This window comes from Bombus bifarius, unplaced genomic scaffold, assembly GCF_011952205.1.
Source record: "Bombus bifarius isolate JDL3187 unplaced genomic scaffold, Bbif_JDL3187 scf7180000008176, whole genome shotgun sequence".
Taxonomy (NCBI): Eukaryota; Metazoa; Arthropoda; class Insecta; order Hymenoptera; family Apidae; genus Bombus; species Bombus bifarius.
The window spans coordinates 1,797,168-1,812,539 of NW_022884493.1; the positions used below are offsets into that span (position 1 = coordinate 1,797,168).

A 15,372-nucleotide genomic window follows, 5' to 3' on the forward strand; every position below is an offset into this window, starting at 1 on the left:
TTGTTATAAATGAATAGTATAGTTACTAATTAATAATAAATATAATGATAAATATAATAAATAAAAATTAATGGAGTAATTGTTTTAGATTAATAACGAATTGTTATTAATGAATAGCGTAACTATTATAAATTATTAAATACTAGTTTATTTGTTAAAAATTAATACAGATTTCACGAGAAGAATTTACTAAACACAATTTATTCAAATCATTTTTCTTTGTAATATTTACTAGTTACGATAGATGATAGATGATAGAGAAGGATTTAAATGTTCGATGAAAAACATCGTTCTAAATCAGAACAACATTTGTGCTCGTTGGACAGTTATGAAATGGAAAAATGAAATAGAAATTCACAAGTATCGATAACAATTTTTTCAATTCTTTTCATAAACCTAAGAAATACATTAAAAAGAGAAAAATACGGTTGGTTGAAGAACGATTCGTATAACGAGCCAGGGTTAAATATTCGAAATACTAAATCGTAGTCGTTGGATAAGGTAGTGTACCTACCTCGAGGAGCGGGATTCCTTGATGCTAACAAGGCGCAGGATGATTCACTTAAAGCTGTTCTATGAACTACTTAGCACACACGATGACGATGATCCTTTAATTCAGGGTGAAACGTGGCACAGGCAGCCGACGATGCGAATAACGGGATAGCGGATAGAAAGTGTAGCTGATAGCGGCGCAGCCAAAAGGAAATGCTAGGGAGGGGTTGTCTCCGCTTTAATAAGACGCACCACCCGCTGAACGGTTTCGAACTTTGGATCGACTTTGATTAGAGCATCCTGCTAATGACAGGGGATCGACCGGCGTTTAATCTAATATTCAAAACTGTCTGGGCTAACTCATCAGGAACAGAATATTAGCTCCTCGATCTCCGAGGGCGTTGGTAAACCTATCCGTGGTTGCATTCACCGATCCTTGATGCGGAGCCCGCGTTTCACCTTCACATCGTCAACGACCTCCAACAGGATATTACGAGGAGTTTACCTCTTCTCGTTTTCGCGAGAAAATTAGGAAAAATTTATTCGCTAGGGGAGCCACGTCCCCTCTTTTCTGTCATCGACAAAAGCTATACGCTGGACTCGTTACACTGCCAATCGGTCAGAAGTTTCCCTTCGACTCGATACCGTCGAACGATAGGCAACGAGCACGCGTTCGACGATTTAAATCGTCCATCATAATGGAATGGTCGAGCGTTATAGGGAACCTTTCGGCAAGTTATTTTCGCGTTTACAATGGCTGTTTGGAATAAGTTTTGTAGGCTATATTAGAACGATGAAAACGTCGAGTAAGGTTTTCTATAGAGCACAGAACGTTTATCCGGTAATATAATAGCGTATATTTATGTCTTTTTATATGTTTATAAATTATCAATGGAAACATAGAATTTGAATATAATTTCTTACTTACACTTTGTTCCAAGTTACAGAACCAAGCTGTTTCTAGAATGATTATAGACGAAAATAACAAAATACCAAATATTCTGGAAATAATGTAGCAAACAAAAAGTAAAGTATGTCACGCGTTATTTCGCCTTTAAATTTCTCATAAACGCGTAAGAATCTTCGCTCTATCCATAAGAGTATCAGTGACTAAATCTTAGTCACCGATTATAAAAGTTAACGGCTAAGAGAAGAAAACGCATATTAATGTCATCAAAGGTATAGTAAATAATATAATAAACACAGTTGAGTGAACTATATGTTTTTTTACGAAAAAAAAACTCTTAACTCTCGTGGAAAATGTACATGTTAAATAACAGACATCTTCGTTTTCATAAAACACAAAAATGTAAATTTAACATTTTCTCTCTCAACATGCTGAGTTTTTTCCCGGCTACTGCAAAAACTTAAAGTCTGCGTAAGTTCATTGATATCATTCTCCGAGTACTCGAAAGAGAATCAGAGTACAGAGGAGCGTGTAGGGGCAACGTAGACACGTTTAATTTCAACGAGATAAACTTTTTCGTTTCTCGACAAGCTCATTCCGGATAAACGCCGTTAGAAACGGCGGAAGAATTTCGGGTAAATCGAGCGAAGAGAAACAACGACGAGTCCGTGGCATATATGCTTTAGAATAGAGCACATTCGACTGTAATTTGATGAAAAGCGATAAAAATGGGCAGGAAATCCGCGCCGCGAATATCTCGGTATTATTCCGGAAGCGTATTTCGACGCGTCAGGATCTTTGCAATTTTCCTCAAAGCTTTTCAGCCGCAAGCTCATCTCGTGTAAGTGCTCTCACGGTTTCGATGTTCAACCGTATGTACGCTCGCCGAACGTCGTTCGCCGCAGAAAGCGCTGAAAAGGGCGGGAAGGAAGGGATCGAACGGTAGTTAGATTTTACGTTTATCTTTATTGAAAGCCAGGTTGAAATGCGCGAAATTGCGGCCCGGTTAATCGAAGACGCAAATCGAATCTCCGACGACGGATATTCTTCGCAAAGTAATTTCGGTAATCCGTCGGTGAAGGAATCGATGGCCCTCGGTCAATCGAAACGATTGACCACAGAAAACCTTTCATCTCTTCCTCTTTTTTTTCTCTCTCTTTTACGTAAGAGAATCTTGCGAATCTTCAACAATTCAGGATAGTTGTTCAGTTTTCTCTGTTCCACGAGATTCAGTACCACGAGATAAGAGGAAACATTATAAACATTACTAGGAGGTACTAGAAATTAGCTTTTCTACCATATTGCGATGCAGCGAACTGACATCCTTTTTAAAGCGGCCGAGATCGATGACTGTTAATGACAAGCATAAAGGTACTAGGGTGCATTTGTTCTACAACTCACGCATGTATGCAGCATTGGTCTTAGATAATTCGAAATACTTTCTAATATTATCTATCTCTTTCAATCTATGTACGAAGAGAAAAAAATGATCACCTATGTTTCTCGCTTTATCAAAACTATCGTGTTCATGTATATTCTAAAAATATTCATCTATAAAATTAATCGACTTATTCATCAGGGATTTCTGTAACAGATTCTTTCTATTTCCACTTCGTAGCAAAATACCTCTGTTTATCTAGCAAGTGACGAATACTATTTAAAAATAAAAAATTATCTTTTTCTGTCCTTAATAAATTAGTCGCCGAAGAGATTAATACGATTGGCGACAGAATTTCGTAAAAATGATACTATTTCCCGAATGTCGTCGTTTCTTTGTTTCCGCAAAAAGAATTCAGGCAACGTTTACATTCGATCGTTACGTAAACGATACCCGTTTACATTCATGATTCGCACAACGATTAAACATACCTAGAAACATAGATAGCAATCAGGAAAAGAAACAAGCTCAGATACGAGTTGGTACAGAATTTCCGAGCTTTCAGGACGACTAACTGGACACCCTCGGGCCGGGTGACGACACATCCTTGATACGTTAACTTGCACGAGTGTAATTTCCGAGGTGAACCATTCTCAAAGGACTTATCAGCAATAACCGACAATCTATGCTTTCTCTAAACGCATTTTTTAAATGTGAATTTATCTGTAATTACACCGGCTCCGTTTTCTTTGACCAGGCCACGCTCGAAGCCTGCTTTGGCGCGAGAAAATTTCGCTAATTACGATCTTCTTTTGCCGGGAAAGCGACCGCTGCGAGAATGTGGTAATTGGCAGCTTCCGACGAACGCCTCGAGGAATTATGTTCTTTAGGCTTTTCGTCCGTCTTTCTGCTTTCATCACCGTCCAACAACTAATTGCTACGATATTCGTGAAACGTACCGGACCATTTTTCCACCTAGATAGCGTATCGATTAAAATAAATTCGTTGCGTTACATTGAAGAGACCAAACGAAATATGTGTCCATGTGGAATAACAAATTTGGCCTCCACCCAATACAAAAGAAGTATTTGCGTTACGGTATATCCTCCTCTATATCTACCGCGCAACTTTTCTATATAAATTTTTTTATATCGTTATAAATATCGTAACAAATATTCAAAGTGGACGTTGCTTGGTATAGTTATTTAGCATACGTATATGGTAAGAAAGAATATTTAAAGAATATTTTGACAAGTACTTCGCCCCTCTAAGGTTCTGGGATAAGTGCGGTGCGGTGCTTTACCTTCCGCTTATCAGGAGGCATCGATCCCTTCGCCACTGCATGATCCAATCCTTTAAACAAAGTCTCTATTCTTTGACAATGCGATATCGGGCCATTTGCCAACAGTCTACCTCTCTGTCAATTTATCCTTCGTCAAAACGTTTTATGCATCCTCTAACAGTGATGTCGCTGTTTTGAAACATACTTGTGGAACATATTCGTGGCAGCGATGAAAAAACGGAAATCGAGTGTCTCCCAGCGAAATTTCAGATTCTCGATGATAATATTCCCTTCTTCTCGCTAGTGCCATTTGACTTAGAAAACCGGCCAAGTGTGGAATATTTAAATTCCTACCGTCGGAAATTGTTCCACCCTCGCATGCTGCCGCGTAGACACGCTTCGTTACCTCTTACGATTATTGCACGGAGGGTAGAAAGCACCTCATATGACGCATACCGAACTGCTGCACTTCCACGACGATATTAATATTTCGTGTCGCGATGTTATATTAATACAGCTCACATATAGAGTACCCACTACACGGCAAGTGCCGTGTTCTCCAAGACTATCGTAAATCGTGGCTAACTTTCTACCATCTTATGACCAATTCCGCTTTCTAAGGATCTGCAGAGACGAAGAATAGGGGAAAGAAACGAATGTGAGTACGAACGAGGCTGGTTCGATGCAAAAGAGATAGGTGCGGAAAATACGAAGCTATAAATAAGTTTAACGTTATTGAATAAATTACTTAAATTTATGCAAAAGCAGCACAAACTCCTAATCCCGTAGCATAATATTTAAAGCGAGAAAATTTAAGCACGAAATAATCCTGAAAATTTTCCACGACACTTCTCGTCACAAGTGGTATGTTTGTCCATTTACAGTTTTTTCATTCGTGAAAGTTTAGCTAAAACAGCGATTTCGCCAGAATCTCTCCTCCCTGTCTTCCTCCCACTCTCCGTTTCACTTGCCACATCCCTGTTTTTCCCGCATTCAAATGAATATTGCAGTTAGGTGGAACTGAGTTGGTACATAAAAGTGTGGCACCCTGTTTGGTGGCAGATAAATTATATCTGGCACCGTAAAAACTTTTATAAATACAAGCGCGGTCGGCCGCCCCACGCGTTTTCTTGCAATCAGTGTGAGTGATAAAAAAAGAAAGAGAGAGAGAGAGAAAATAACACCCGGAGTTTTCCACTTAGCGACGCGATTTGTTATTCGTCTCGGAAGTTGTCCCGAGTAGACAACGACAATGGGGGGTGCAGCAAGAATATTGCGCCGACTTGGTATTTTTTAATTTATCTGGCTACTGTGTTTTACGCCACGCTACCATAAACATATAACCACGTAAAAATATGGAAATGTGAAAATATGACACTGCAACAATACGAAAATATCAAATGGTAAACTGGCGAAAATAAACAAGTTGCTAGGATACAGCGGCATATTTTTGTCTAGAATACAAATAAAGCAAATTATTCTGTTTTCCTGCACCGAACCTAAAAACATCGAGACAAATAAGAATAAAATTAATCGAAAGGGAATTGAATAGGTACTGTAATAAAAATAAAGTTACGGGTACATAATATATAGAGCGACCTAGAAATAGATCCAAAGTAGATAGTACTATGAAAAACCTTTGTGAATATATGTATTGTGTGTGTGATAGAGAACATTTTCGAATTTCATTAGCGCTGTAATAAAACACAAATGCCACGATTATCTTGGCAAAATTTGAGACTAATCCGAGGATAGATAGCAAGCGTATACTGTATAAAAAATTGGTATTAAATCGACAGAATAATCGTCTTAAAGATGTAACAAGTGTCCAGGGCAATCCATACAGAAATCAAGGCTTATTAACACAAGTGCAAATATTACGTTTTTGATGATAAATATAATATTGACAAAATCGAAATAGCAACGTAAAATCGATCGAATACGAAAGTATGTAAATATAAAGTACGAACATATAATATAGTGCTACCGCAGTGCTACCAAATTTGCAAGATGATCGCTTGGTCGATGTAACAACTTCCGTTTACTCGTCCACAAAACGGTACTCGCGAAATTTATTATTCCATCCGAAACGAATATAAAGGCTTCGTATTATCAGCAGCTCGTTGGTATATCTTTTATTGCGAACTACGCGCATGCAAATAAAAGAAACGGTCTCGACGACAACGCGTCGCGAACATCGGTATGAAACAGTATAAAATATCGATGTATCTACCAACTACGCGTATATCTGTACGATATGACGAATGTCAGTTGTTACACGACAGCCGTGCGATGAAAAGCGTCAAGAGAACTGATGATTTACCGCGGCGATTGATGTCAGTTTCAGCAGAAACAAATGGATTGATTCTGGAAAGTGATTTGGCGCGTGCTACGAAATTATCGAAATTATCCAAGGACGAGACATTACGTGTTGGTAGCGATCATCGCATCTGAAATTAAGTTGATTTATTAAGTGATTATATACTTAGGTACGTCTTTCTCTGTTGAAAGTAGAAGGTGAGAAGATGAATTCTTCGTATCGGGTCGAGTAATGTGTTCGTTCGCGTTTTTTCAAAATGATCGGCTACCAAGTGTTATTATTTAGGTGCATGGAATTTATTTATTGCAATCTAATCTTCCGTAACCAAATACATATACTTTTCACGTTCCATAGACAAATCGGCTTGTTTATGGACGAGTCTGATACTCTACTATTTTAAATTTTCAAAAACTCTGAAATAATTACAAGATACTTTCGTCAGGTTGGATGCTTTGAACTTCGTTTGTAATATTTCTATGTAAAAAATAAAAAATTTGACGCTGTTCACTTTTTATACCAATCTATCTTTTACTGCCAAATGCCTTCGTTAGATTAAATTTGTTCGTATAAAATTATTCATTCCATATTCGCGTAAAACATGTCCCGGAAAATATGATCGTACCGTGGCACGAATTTAACAGGGTCGCTAATATAAAGGAGAACGAAATTATTATTCAATTTAATAATTGCAGAAGTTAATATAGAAGTTTATTGAACAGTCTGCACGAAGATCTAGAAATTCATCGTGGCGATGTCTTGCAAAAAGTTCTGCTACTATCGGAAAACTCGGTTGACCGAAGACTCAGAGTGTTTAACACCTGCGCTGGAGATTTTCACGAGAGCTCATCGTTTATTAAAAAATTTTATGGACTTGTACAAGTTCGTCCGACGATCGCTTAATTAGCAATAATTTCATATGATGCCAAACAGCTGGTTTGGCATCATATACAGAAAATAACTCAAGGAATAACTGTATTTGAAAAAATCAGGATCCACGAGGGGAAATGTTGCGGCATGAATTACGATGCGGTTCCTTTACACGGAGCCCTGGATATTGTGGCCACGGCAATGACATCAATAGTCTGTGGAAACGTAAAAAAGGGATCTCAACGATCTGGATTGTTTCGTAATATGTTCCCTTGCGTTCGCTGTCAAGATATGGAAGTTCTGCCAGAAGAAATTGTTCGCAAAGTAATAATTCAAATTTAGATTTTAAAGAATCGCGATATTTACTAGATAACACATTTGTAGCTCTTCGGGTTTCCCGAACAAATTAAAAACACGATCGAAGCCCGAAGAACCACACGTATGTCGTATAACGATAAAACATTTCTTTCGTCGTAATCGTTTCCTACGGCTGTTAATATTTCGTATCATTTTTTTGTTTATCGAGACAACGATATTTACTGCACTACCGTGATAAAACGTCAGGACACGTACTTGTATTATATATTATATTTTAATTACAAAATTGCGATTAACTCGAACCGAAATCATTCTGTTCCTTATAATTATCATAGCTACATAAGATAGAAGACAATTTCATATTATTATTATGCATAAATATCAGCCGTCTAATTATAATAGTTATTTAAAATATGAATTTATTTTCTCTCTCTCTCTCTCTCTCTCTTTATATATATATATATATATATATATATATATATATATATATATATCCCATATATATATATATGGGATGACCTAATATATACCATTTCTGTGTACTTGTTTTATTACAAATAGGTGGATATAATTATGACGTGTTTAGAAAGGTGCTGTGCCATCGAGAACATTACACGTCGAATAAAAGATGTCTTATGTATTTTGGAAAGATTAGCACCTTGCGCAATGTCAGAAAAATTTCAAACGTTATCGCTCCTTTTAAAAGAAATAATGAGAAAGCTGATTTGTTGTGGTCAGGATTTAGAAGGTAATTTTTTGTTCAGTAGCGTACTATCAAGAATCGTATTTTTACAAATAAATCGGATAAATTGGGCGGAAAGCAACGAAAAGGGTGAAACTAACGATACATTAAATTATAAGTTCCCGTAAACGGAGAAAAAGTAATTGCGAACTGGCGAGAAGACCTTTCGAACAGTTAACGGGATTACGAGGTTTACTAATGAAGTTGGTATTAATTATGCGAGTTCTCGAGTTTTACGAGATTTTTATGACGTCGTTGTAGAACCGTTCGGCAATACGCAGACCAAGCTGATACTAAATCTTGTGAATAACTTTATTCGTGACTGGAGCGAAAAGAGGTCTGGATCGCGACCCTGTCTCAGGATCTGTAGATTTTGCGATCGTGTGGTTAATGAAACCACTCGACAGTGGGTATGTAATAATTTCAATATTTAATAACGATATATCGATCGTTAATCACAGCTAGCCTCTAATAACGAAGATAAAAACGGAATTGATTATAAAATTAATAAAAACTTCTCCAAATAATAAATAAAATTGTATATATTTTTTAATTATCGTTAGGGCCTTTTATTAATTACACGTTTTATTGGATACACGTATAACGTTTAGGGACTTGAATAATTTTAACGAACCATGAAACCTAAATAGAATCAAATAGATTTATTAGCGAATAGAGAAAATCCGCTACATAAGGACAGATACACCAACAAAATATTTATTTATACGTATATTAGCATAGTGTATATGAACAAAAATTATATCAGATAAATATGCAGATTTTATTAGAATTATACATACTTATACATACATATTTTAATCATATAAATCAAAAGCTATTTTTATGATTTTTCTATCAGTAGTTGTGTATCTTTAAGTAGTTGTTTATCATTTCACATCAATTTTTCAATCGGAATATCTTTCATTATTATATTTAGAAATCATTATAACGCTAACGATTTACGATGAAAAAATATACGTATAGTTTTTACTTTGCCTGGATAATGTTACATATTGCTTGTCATAAAATTCTTAAACTTAATCGAAGTCAGTGAAAGAACCTCCTCGAGAAATCTTTAGAGAAAAGTTTGTGGATCTTTACTAGACTTTCATAAACTCCTTTAAACCTTGTTAAGTTTAAAACATCTTGAACTTTTTAATGAAATTTTCGAATTTTAAACCTACAATTTGCTCTAACTTAATAAGTTATTTATAACACAGGTTGTCTCAGTTTGCTTCAAAGCTTCCTCTACCTCATTGAAATAAACAAAAAAGTCATCCGTTTTACAACTCGAAACTTTACTTGAGTATTCCAATTTCTTCGTTTTATTCTTCGAAATAACATTTTAAGTATATTCTATTCATTAATTTTCCTTAATAATATTTTGACAACCATCGCGTTATCGTTATCTATAATTATTTATAAAATGCGAATATTTATTTGTAAGATATAAATTTTGAAAATTTTTAACGTAGAGACAACTTGTTTGTGTCTTCGTAGAGTGTTACAAAACTCGTATTCTATCTATGTAAGTTGTACTACAATCTACAATAAGGTACTGTGTTTTGCTTCCATCGCGTCGCATCTCGGTCGATACATATCATAAAGGTATTAGAACTCTTTACAGAAAGCGAGATAAACACGAGACTGCGGATTTTTATAGTAATTCATATTTTCACAAATACGAATATCACAGATAAGAATAGAACCAAGGCATGTTAATATTACGAACAGTACTATACTTTAGATATTTTATATACTTTTGCATATCACGCGCATTTCTGTATCGTCAAGTTTCTCATAATTGCATAAAAATCCGCTGTCTATATAGAAACTATAGAAGATCGTTCAATTCTTATTATAGTGCATTTACCTCTTACACGTATCGAGTTAGAATTGTCCTGATTTTACCAAAACGTCAATTTCATTTCACCAGGGAACATTTTGCTGCAACGAAGCTAAAAAATTTCACGACATCCGTATAGAATGGATTCTACGTCAGTCGATTACGTCAGTTAGTTACACGAAAACAATACTTGGTCAAAATCTGAACAATATAAAAGACAGATCCATAAGACTTCTCTGATCGACAGGACGCCAGTAAAGACGAAGCGATCGACTGGAGGCCGAAATCGAAATCTTCGAGGAACGAACGATTCGATGACGATTCAAGAACATACGCTTCCGTGGAAATATCCAGGGCTGTAGATGTCACAGATTATGATGACAGTAGCGCGAGATTCGACGAGCGTACGAGCGTGAAGGAAAATCTAGAGAGTCCCGATCGAACGATAAAACATCGATCTGCCGGTGAGATAGGTGAGACACGTCGCGCGGAAGCTGAAGTGTTCTCGAAGAAAACAGAAAGAAAGATAGAAAGATACGACGATTCGAGTCGGGAATGGGATAAATTTGACAGAGCCGAGGGCAGGGATTTAACAAAGACAGCAGCTGGTACGTTGGAGGGAAAGATGAGAGGAAAAATAAAGAGGAACCGCGATATCGACAGAACCGGCGAGTATCCTATCACGCCAGATGGACGGGAGGAACGTGACGATGTTCCGTATAAAAGTAAGCTCGACAAGATCCGTGGATCGCGTGGTTTACGTGACACGAACGAGGAACGAGCAGCTGCTGGAAAAATGAAGAAAATTAAAAGGGACGCGAAGTATTTGAGCCAGAAGCGATTGGAATACACGGAATTCTCGGAAACGGAATCCGAAGCAACTGGAGTTCATCGATCGAGAGAAGGGGATAAAGGTGTACCGGTGATAACGGAGAAATCACCTAAAGAAAGAAGAAAGAATAAATTACATGGGCATACATTGGTAGAGAACGAAAGGAAGAAAATGGTCGAGAAGACGACAGACACGGATATCGAAGAGAAAACAACCGGCCGGCGAAACAGGAAGAAGCCACGAACGGAGGAGGACATCGAGCTGGACGAAATGACGGATACAAGCGAGCGTAAAGAGGCTGATGGACGAAAGAAGAAGAAGGCAGATGCGTTTGACACTGGAAAGAAAGTGGTATCTTATACCTTCGACAAAGAAGACAAAGTTTTGAAATCTGGTGGAACGCAGGATGGACGCTCGAGCAACGAAAGGAACGAAACTGAGTCTATCTTAACGAAGAAACATAGGGACGGTAGGTATACCTACATTAGGCTGTATACGTACATTATGAGAAGGAGTAGCAAAATTTCGAATCGTCAGTGATCTCTCGTAATCTACAGTTTTACGAATGTTAAACGCCAAGCTTTTGTACTTGGTACAGAGAATTAAAAAAATTGCTATAGATAAAAAATAGCTAAAGTATTAAAACTTAGAGAGTGAAGTTCGACGCAAAGTGTACTCAGGAACTTGTTGTCTGTCCGAAAGAAGTTTCGCGTACAACGTATAGAGTAACAGGCGTAATGATGCAATTAAATTTCTCTTTGCGTGCGAAGTTAAGCGTGGTGTAAGCAGCGCCGAAGATAAATCAACGCTCGATTCAGAGAATCAGAATAAGAAAGAGACAAGCAAATCGAGTAAGAAGGAACATAGACGGTCTGGTTCGGATAGAACTGAGGATAATTCTAGCAAGACGTATGGATCTCGTTACCACAAAAAAAGAGCGATATTCAGCGATATCCAAATCGGTAAGGTGAATTATTGTTTCCAAGTGATTCGAGATTCCGAAATCGAAAAAATTCATTTTTTACATATCTGATTTGCAATCGTTGCACGTAATAGTTTGATTTGTAGCATTTAGGCACATTAAATGCGCAAAAAGCACGCGACATTTATGGATGTAAAATATGTAAGTATGCACGACAGATATATAAAATACATCCACGCTCGTAAGTATAAGATGGATATTATTTCGAACGGCACCGACCGCCGATCGGGACGAGATAGGTATCGTCGGACGAAATAGCAGACTCGACATATAACGTTTTAGTTTCGGAAAGCCTCTAGTTCCACTCCAGCTCAATCTCTATACGTACGTGTATAATACATTATCGATCGCGATTTGATCGAGTACACGGATGATTTGATCAGGCTACAGATATTTTTCACGACGAACAAGACGAGCGAATTGCCTGGCCATGAGAATATATGGATACTCTTCGATACAGTGTCGTAAATCCAATTACTTCTTTAGTTTCAGCGATCAATTTAATTAATTAAATTATTTAAATTTGATCTTTGCTGCATAGTGTTTCCTTCGCGTAAAAATAATGAATTTTTTATAATAATAGGCGCAGGAATCTATTTTCTATAAAATAGCAGTTGGCCGACTTCCACTATTACGATTCGCTCACAGAGACAAGCCAGCTAGTAACGTATTTCTATGGTAAAATAAAATTTTTTAACTCAAAAAACATTTCTGTAGAGGAATTTTCTTCGTTTTCTCGACGTCTAGAATCAAACCCAGATAAAATAACAAAATTGAGTTGCTGCGCTGAATATTTTCCAGTCGTATCCACCTTAATCAGCAAATTACGTATTCAGCCTACACAGTAACGCAGCTAGTTTGCTTTATCAGGTCTTTCTTCGTACTTTATGTAAAAATATAATTTTCCGATTTTAAAGGTTAAACATATCGACTTTCATTCTTACTACTAGCTTCAACTTTCTTCGTTCGATAAGTAAGATAAAGAAAGAAGATTTAAAAGCTACTTTCTTTCAACTTAAATCGCGAGATCTCGATTCGACCATCAATGGTATCCAATTCGACGTTATTATCGAGATTTCTGACTCGATGGAGATTGACCAAAGTCCGATACCAAATCGTCATTAATCGGGAACATTTAGGGCCTGGCAGCGTTTCGTCATCATTATCGTATCGCATCCAAATAATGTGGTTTGCCTGTATACAGCGTGGCGAGTTCGGCATCCTCGTGAAATTTCTACGTTACAGACGATCGAAGCCCGATCGAGTACCAATTATCAAACCAGCACTTCGTGAAGCTCGGTTGGACAGTGCTGCCGGTTGCCAAAACCATGAGGAAAATTATCCAGTATCGAGCAAAGCCTTCGAAACCTGGTCTCGACTGGTACGTAAACGAATCAATACGACGTAATCAACGTAATCGTAACGCAAGGCGTAATCGTACTTTAGCCTTAACCAAGTTAAAATACGCACTTTCAGCATTCTTTTTAACAAGCAGATTTTTATTACAATTTCTCGGAAAAGCTGTAACGAAGTCGAATTTACAACTCTTTTTCGTAGCTTAAGTAAATCTGTATACACGTGTATGTATTCATAAGACATTTCTTGTTCAAAGATATTAAAGGTATTATAGAGTATAATCATTCCAAGGTATATCATAAGGTATGTTTTTTGCATCTATCGAATAATCCGCTTCTTTAATCTTTTTTTTAATCTGCCATAATTTTTGAGAAAGCTATAATTGTACGTATCACATAAAAAATATCGGAAGAAATAGTTAGGAAATTTTAGATTTACGATATTTTATAAAGCCGCTGGTTGTCACGTAACAAAGTAATGTTTTCAATCTAAAAACCAATTTTTTATTTTAATCAATTTTCATTTCAACTATTTACTGTATTTTCTTCTATTATTGGCAGCGTCAATCAATAAATTACCGAATATAGAGGATAGCAAATTCTTGATATATTCAGAAATTCTGAATTTGATTAACCAAACTCGTCATCCGTGGAATTCGATCAGGCGAAATAGCTCGTTAAATTTTATGCATCGATGAATCGACGATCTAACGCTATGCTTGTGAGCTATCCTGGTAGGTAGTCATATGAGCGCTCAACGATTTCTCAACGCTGCGGCCCATTACCGAGTAATATTTCGCGAGGACGAAGAGTAACGTAGCATGTATCGTTAAAAAAAGGAATAGAAGATGCGACTCGCGCTATAACCTGTACGATGATCGTATCCTTGTTGTAGAAAGGCAGAAAGTTCTGGCTTTAATTTCTTTAAAGTAATTCTCGTTGCGTTTATTTAACTATTATTCGATATTAGCGATCGAACGAAGAGAAAACGCGAGACCAAAGTAACGCGAAAGCGAACAAACTAAAAATTCGTCGATTCACATCGCATTCGCATCAACTGTAAACAAACTTCGAAATTAGTTGCTAACGAGTTAACTATTAGTTTGAAGAGCAAAGCTAACAAGATGGCATTGAAGACGGTGCCGCGTACTAACTTGTTGCTACAAACCAACTTCCCTAATTTATTATAATTAATCATTAATCCTTTTATATGTTCTCTCGTTCGTTAGGTTGAAAAAGCACAATCTCTAGTTTAAACTTGCTAATATAATCTGTTTAGTTAAAAAGTTAGTGAAGAGAATCAGGAAAGGGAATAAAACAAGTATGAGAGGAGCTTCGGAATATGGAAACTCGACTATCGCGAATTATAGGCACAAGGAAAATCTTAATATATCGTATAACGAGGAAAAAACATTTTCATTTATGTTATATCGGACAATGCTTTTTCTATCTTTGCACGTTTACACATTTGCTTTTATAATACATCCTCTGTTGTTCGATTCGGTTGTCAGGTTCGGAAAGCACAAACTCAATGGAAGAATGTATTACGACGACGAAGCTCGTATTTTTGTCAATTTTCACACCGGTGGATCGGCAGAAGTGTTTTACCCGAACGGAGAGATGGCTATTAAACTCCAGAGACCGCAAAATCGAAAATGTAATTATCGAAGTAAAGTATCAACGTGTTTTGATTGGAATCGATAATCTCGTTGAAAGTTGTAAATTAGCAGGGCGAGGCAATTATTGCTAGTTACATAAAAAGCATATGACAGACCTCATGGATTTCAATGATCTTGAAATATGTTGTCACGTGATTCCGAATAACCGAATTTCACCGATACGCGTAATTGCCGTTCGACCTTAATTTCGAATATTATTTAATCAATCGATTTCGCAAAGTTATTTTCGATACTACGTGCTGTTACAGGCAGTTGCCGACGAAGGTATTCAATCACTTGTGAAAACCTTTTACGAATGTATTATACGTTATAAGAAATATTTTGCAATTTCATTGGCACTGCCACAAAACTCGACTGTCACGATCGTATCGG

The 15,372-nt window shown here is 36.8% G+C and overlaps 1 protein-coding gene across 1 annotated transcript; it reads left to right on the plus strand.

Annotated features, from left to right (window-relative positions):
• Positions 1-5,430: 5,430 nt before the first annotated feature.
• On the plus strand, positions 5,431-15,117 carry LOC117209359. The gene is made up of 10 exons (XM_033451310.1): positions 5,431-5,462; positions 7,099-7,258; positions 7,331-7,570; positions 8,126-8,312; positions 8,568-8,716; positions 10,243-10,320; positions 10,400-11,453; positions 11,755-11,946; positions 13,212-13,347; positions 14,833-15,117. Exons 1-10 carry the CDS (start codon positions 5,431-5,433, stop codon positions 15,023-15,025), a joined length of 2,421 nt encoding a protein of 806 aa, XP_033307201.1. The 3' UTR covers positions 15,026-15,117.
• The last annotated feature ends 255 nt before the right edge of the window (positions 15,118-15,372 follow it).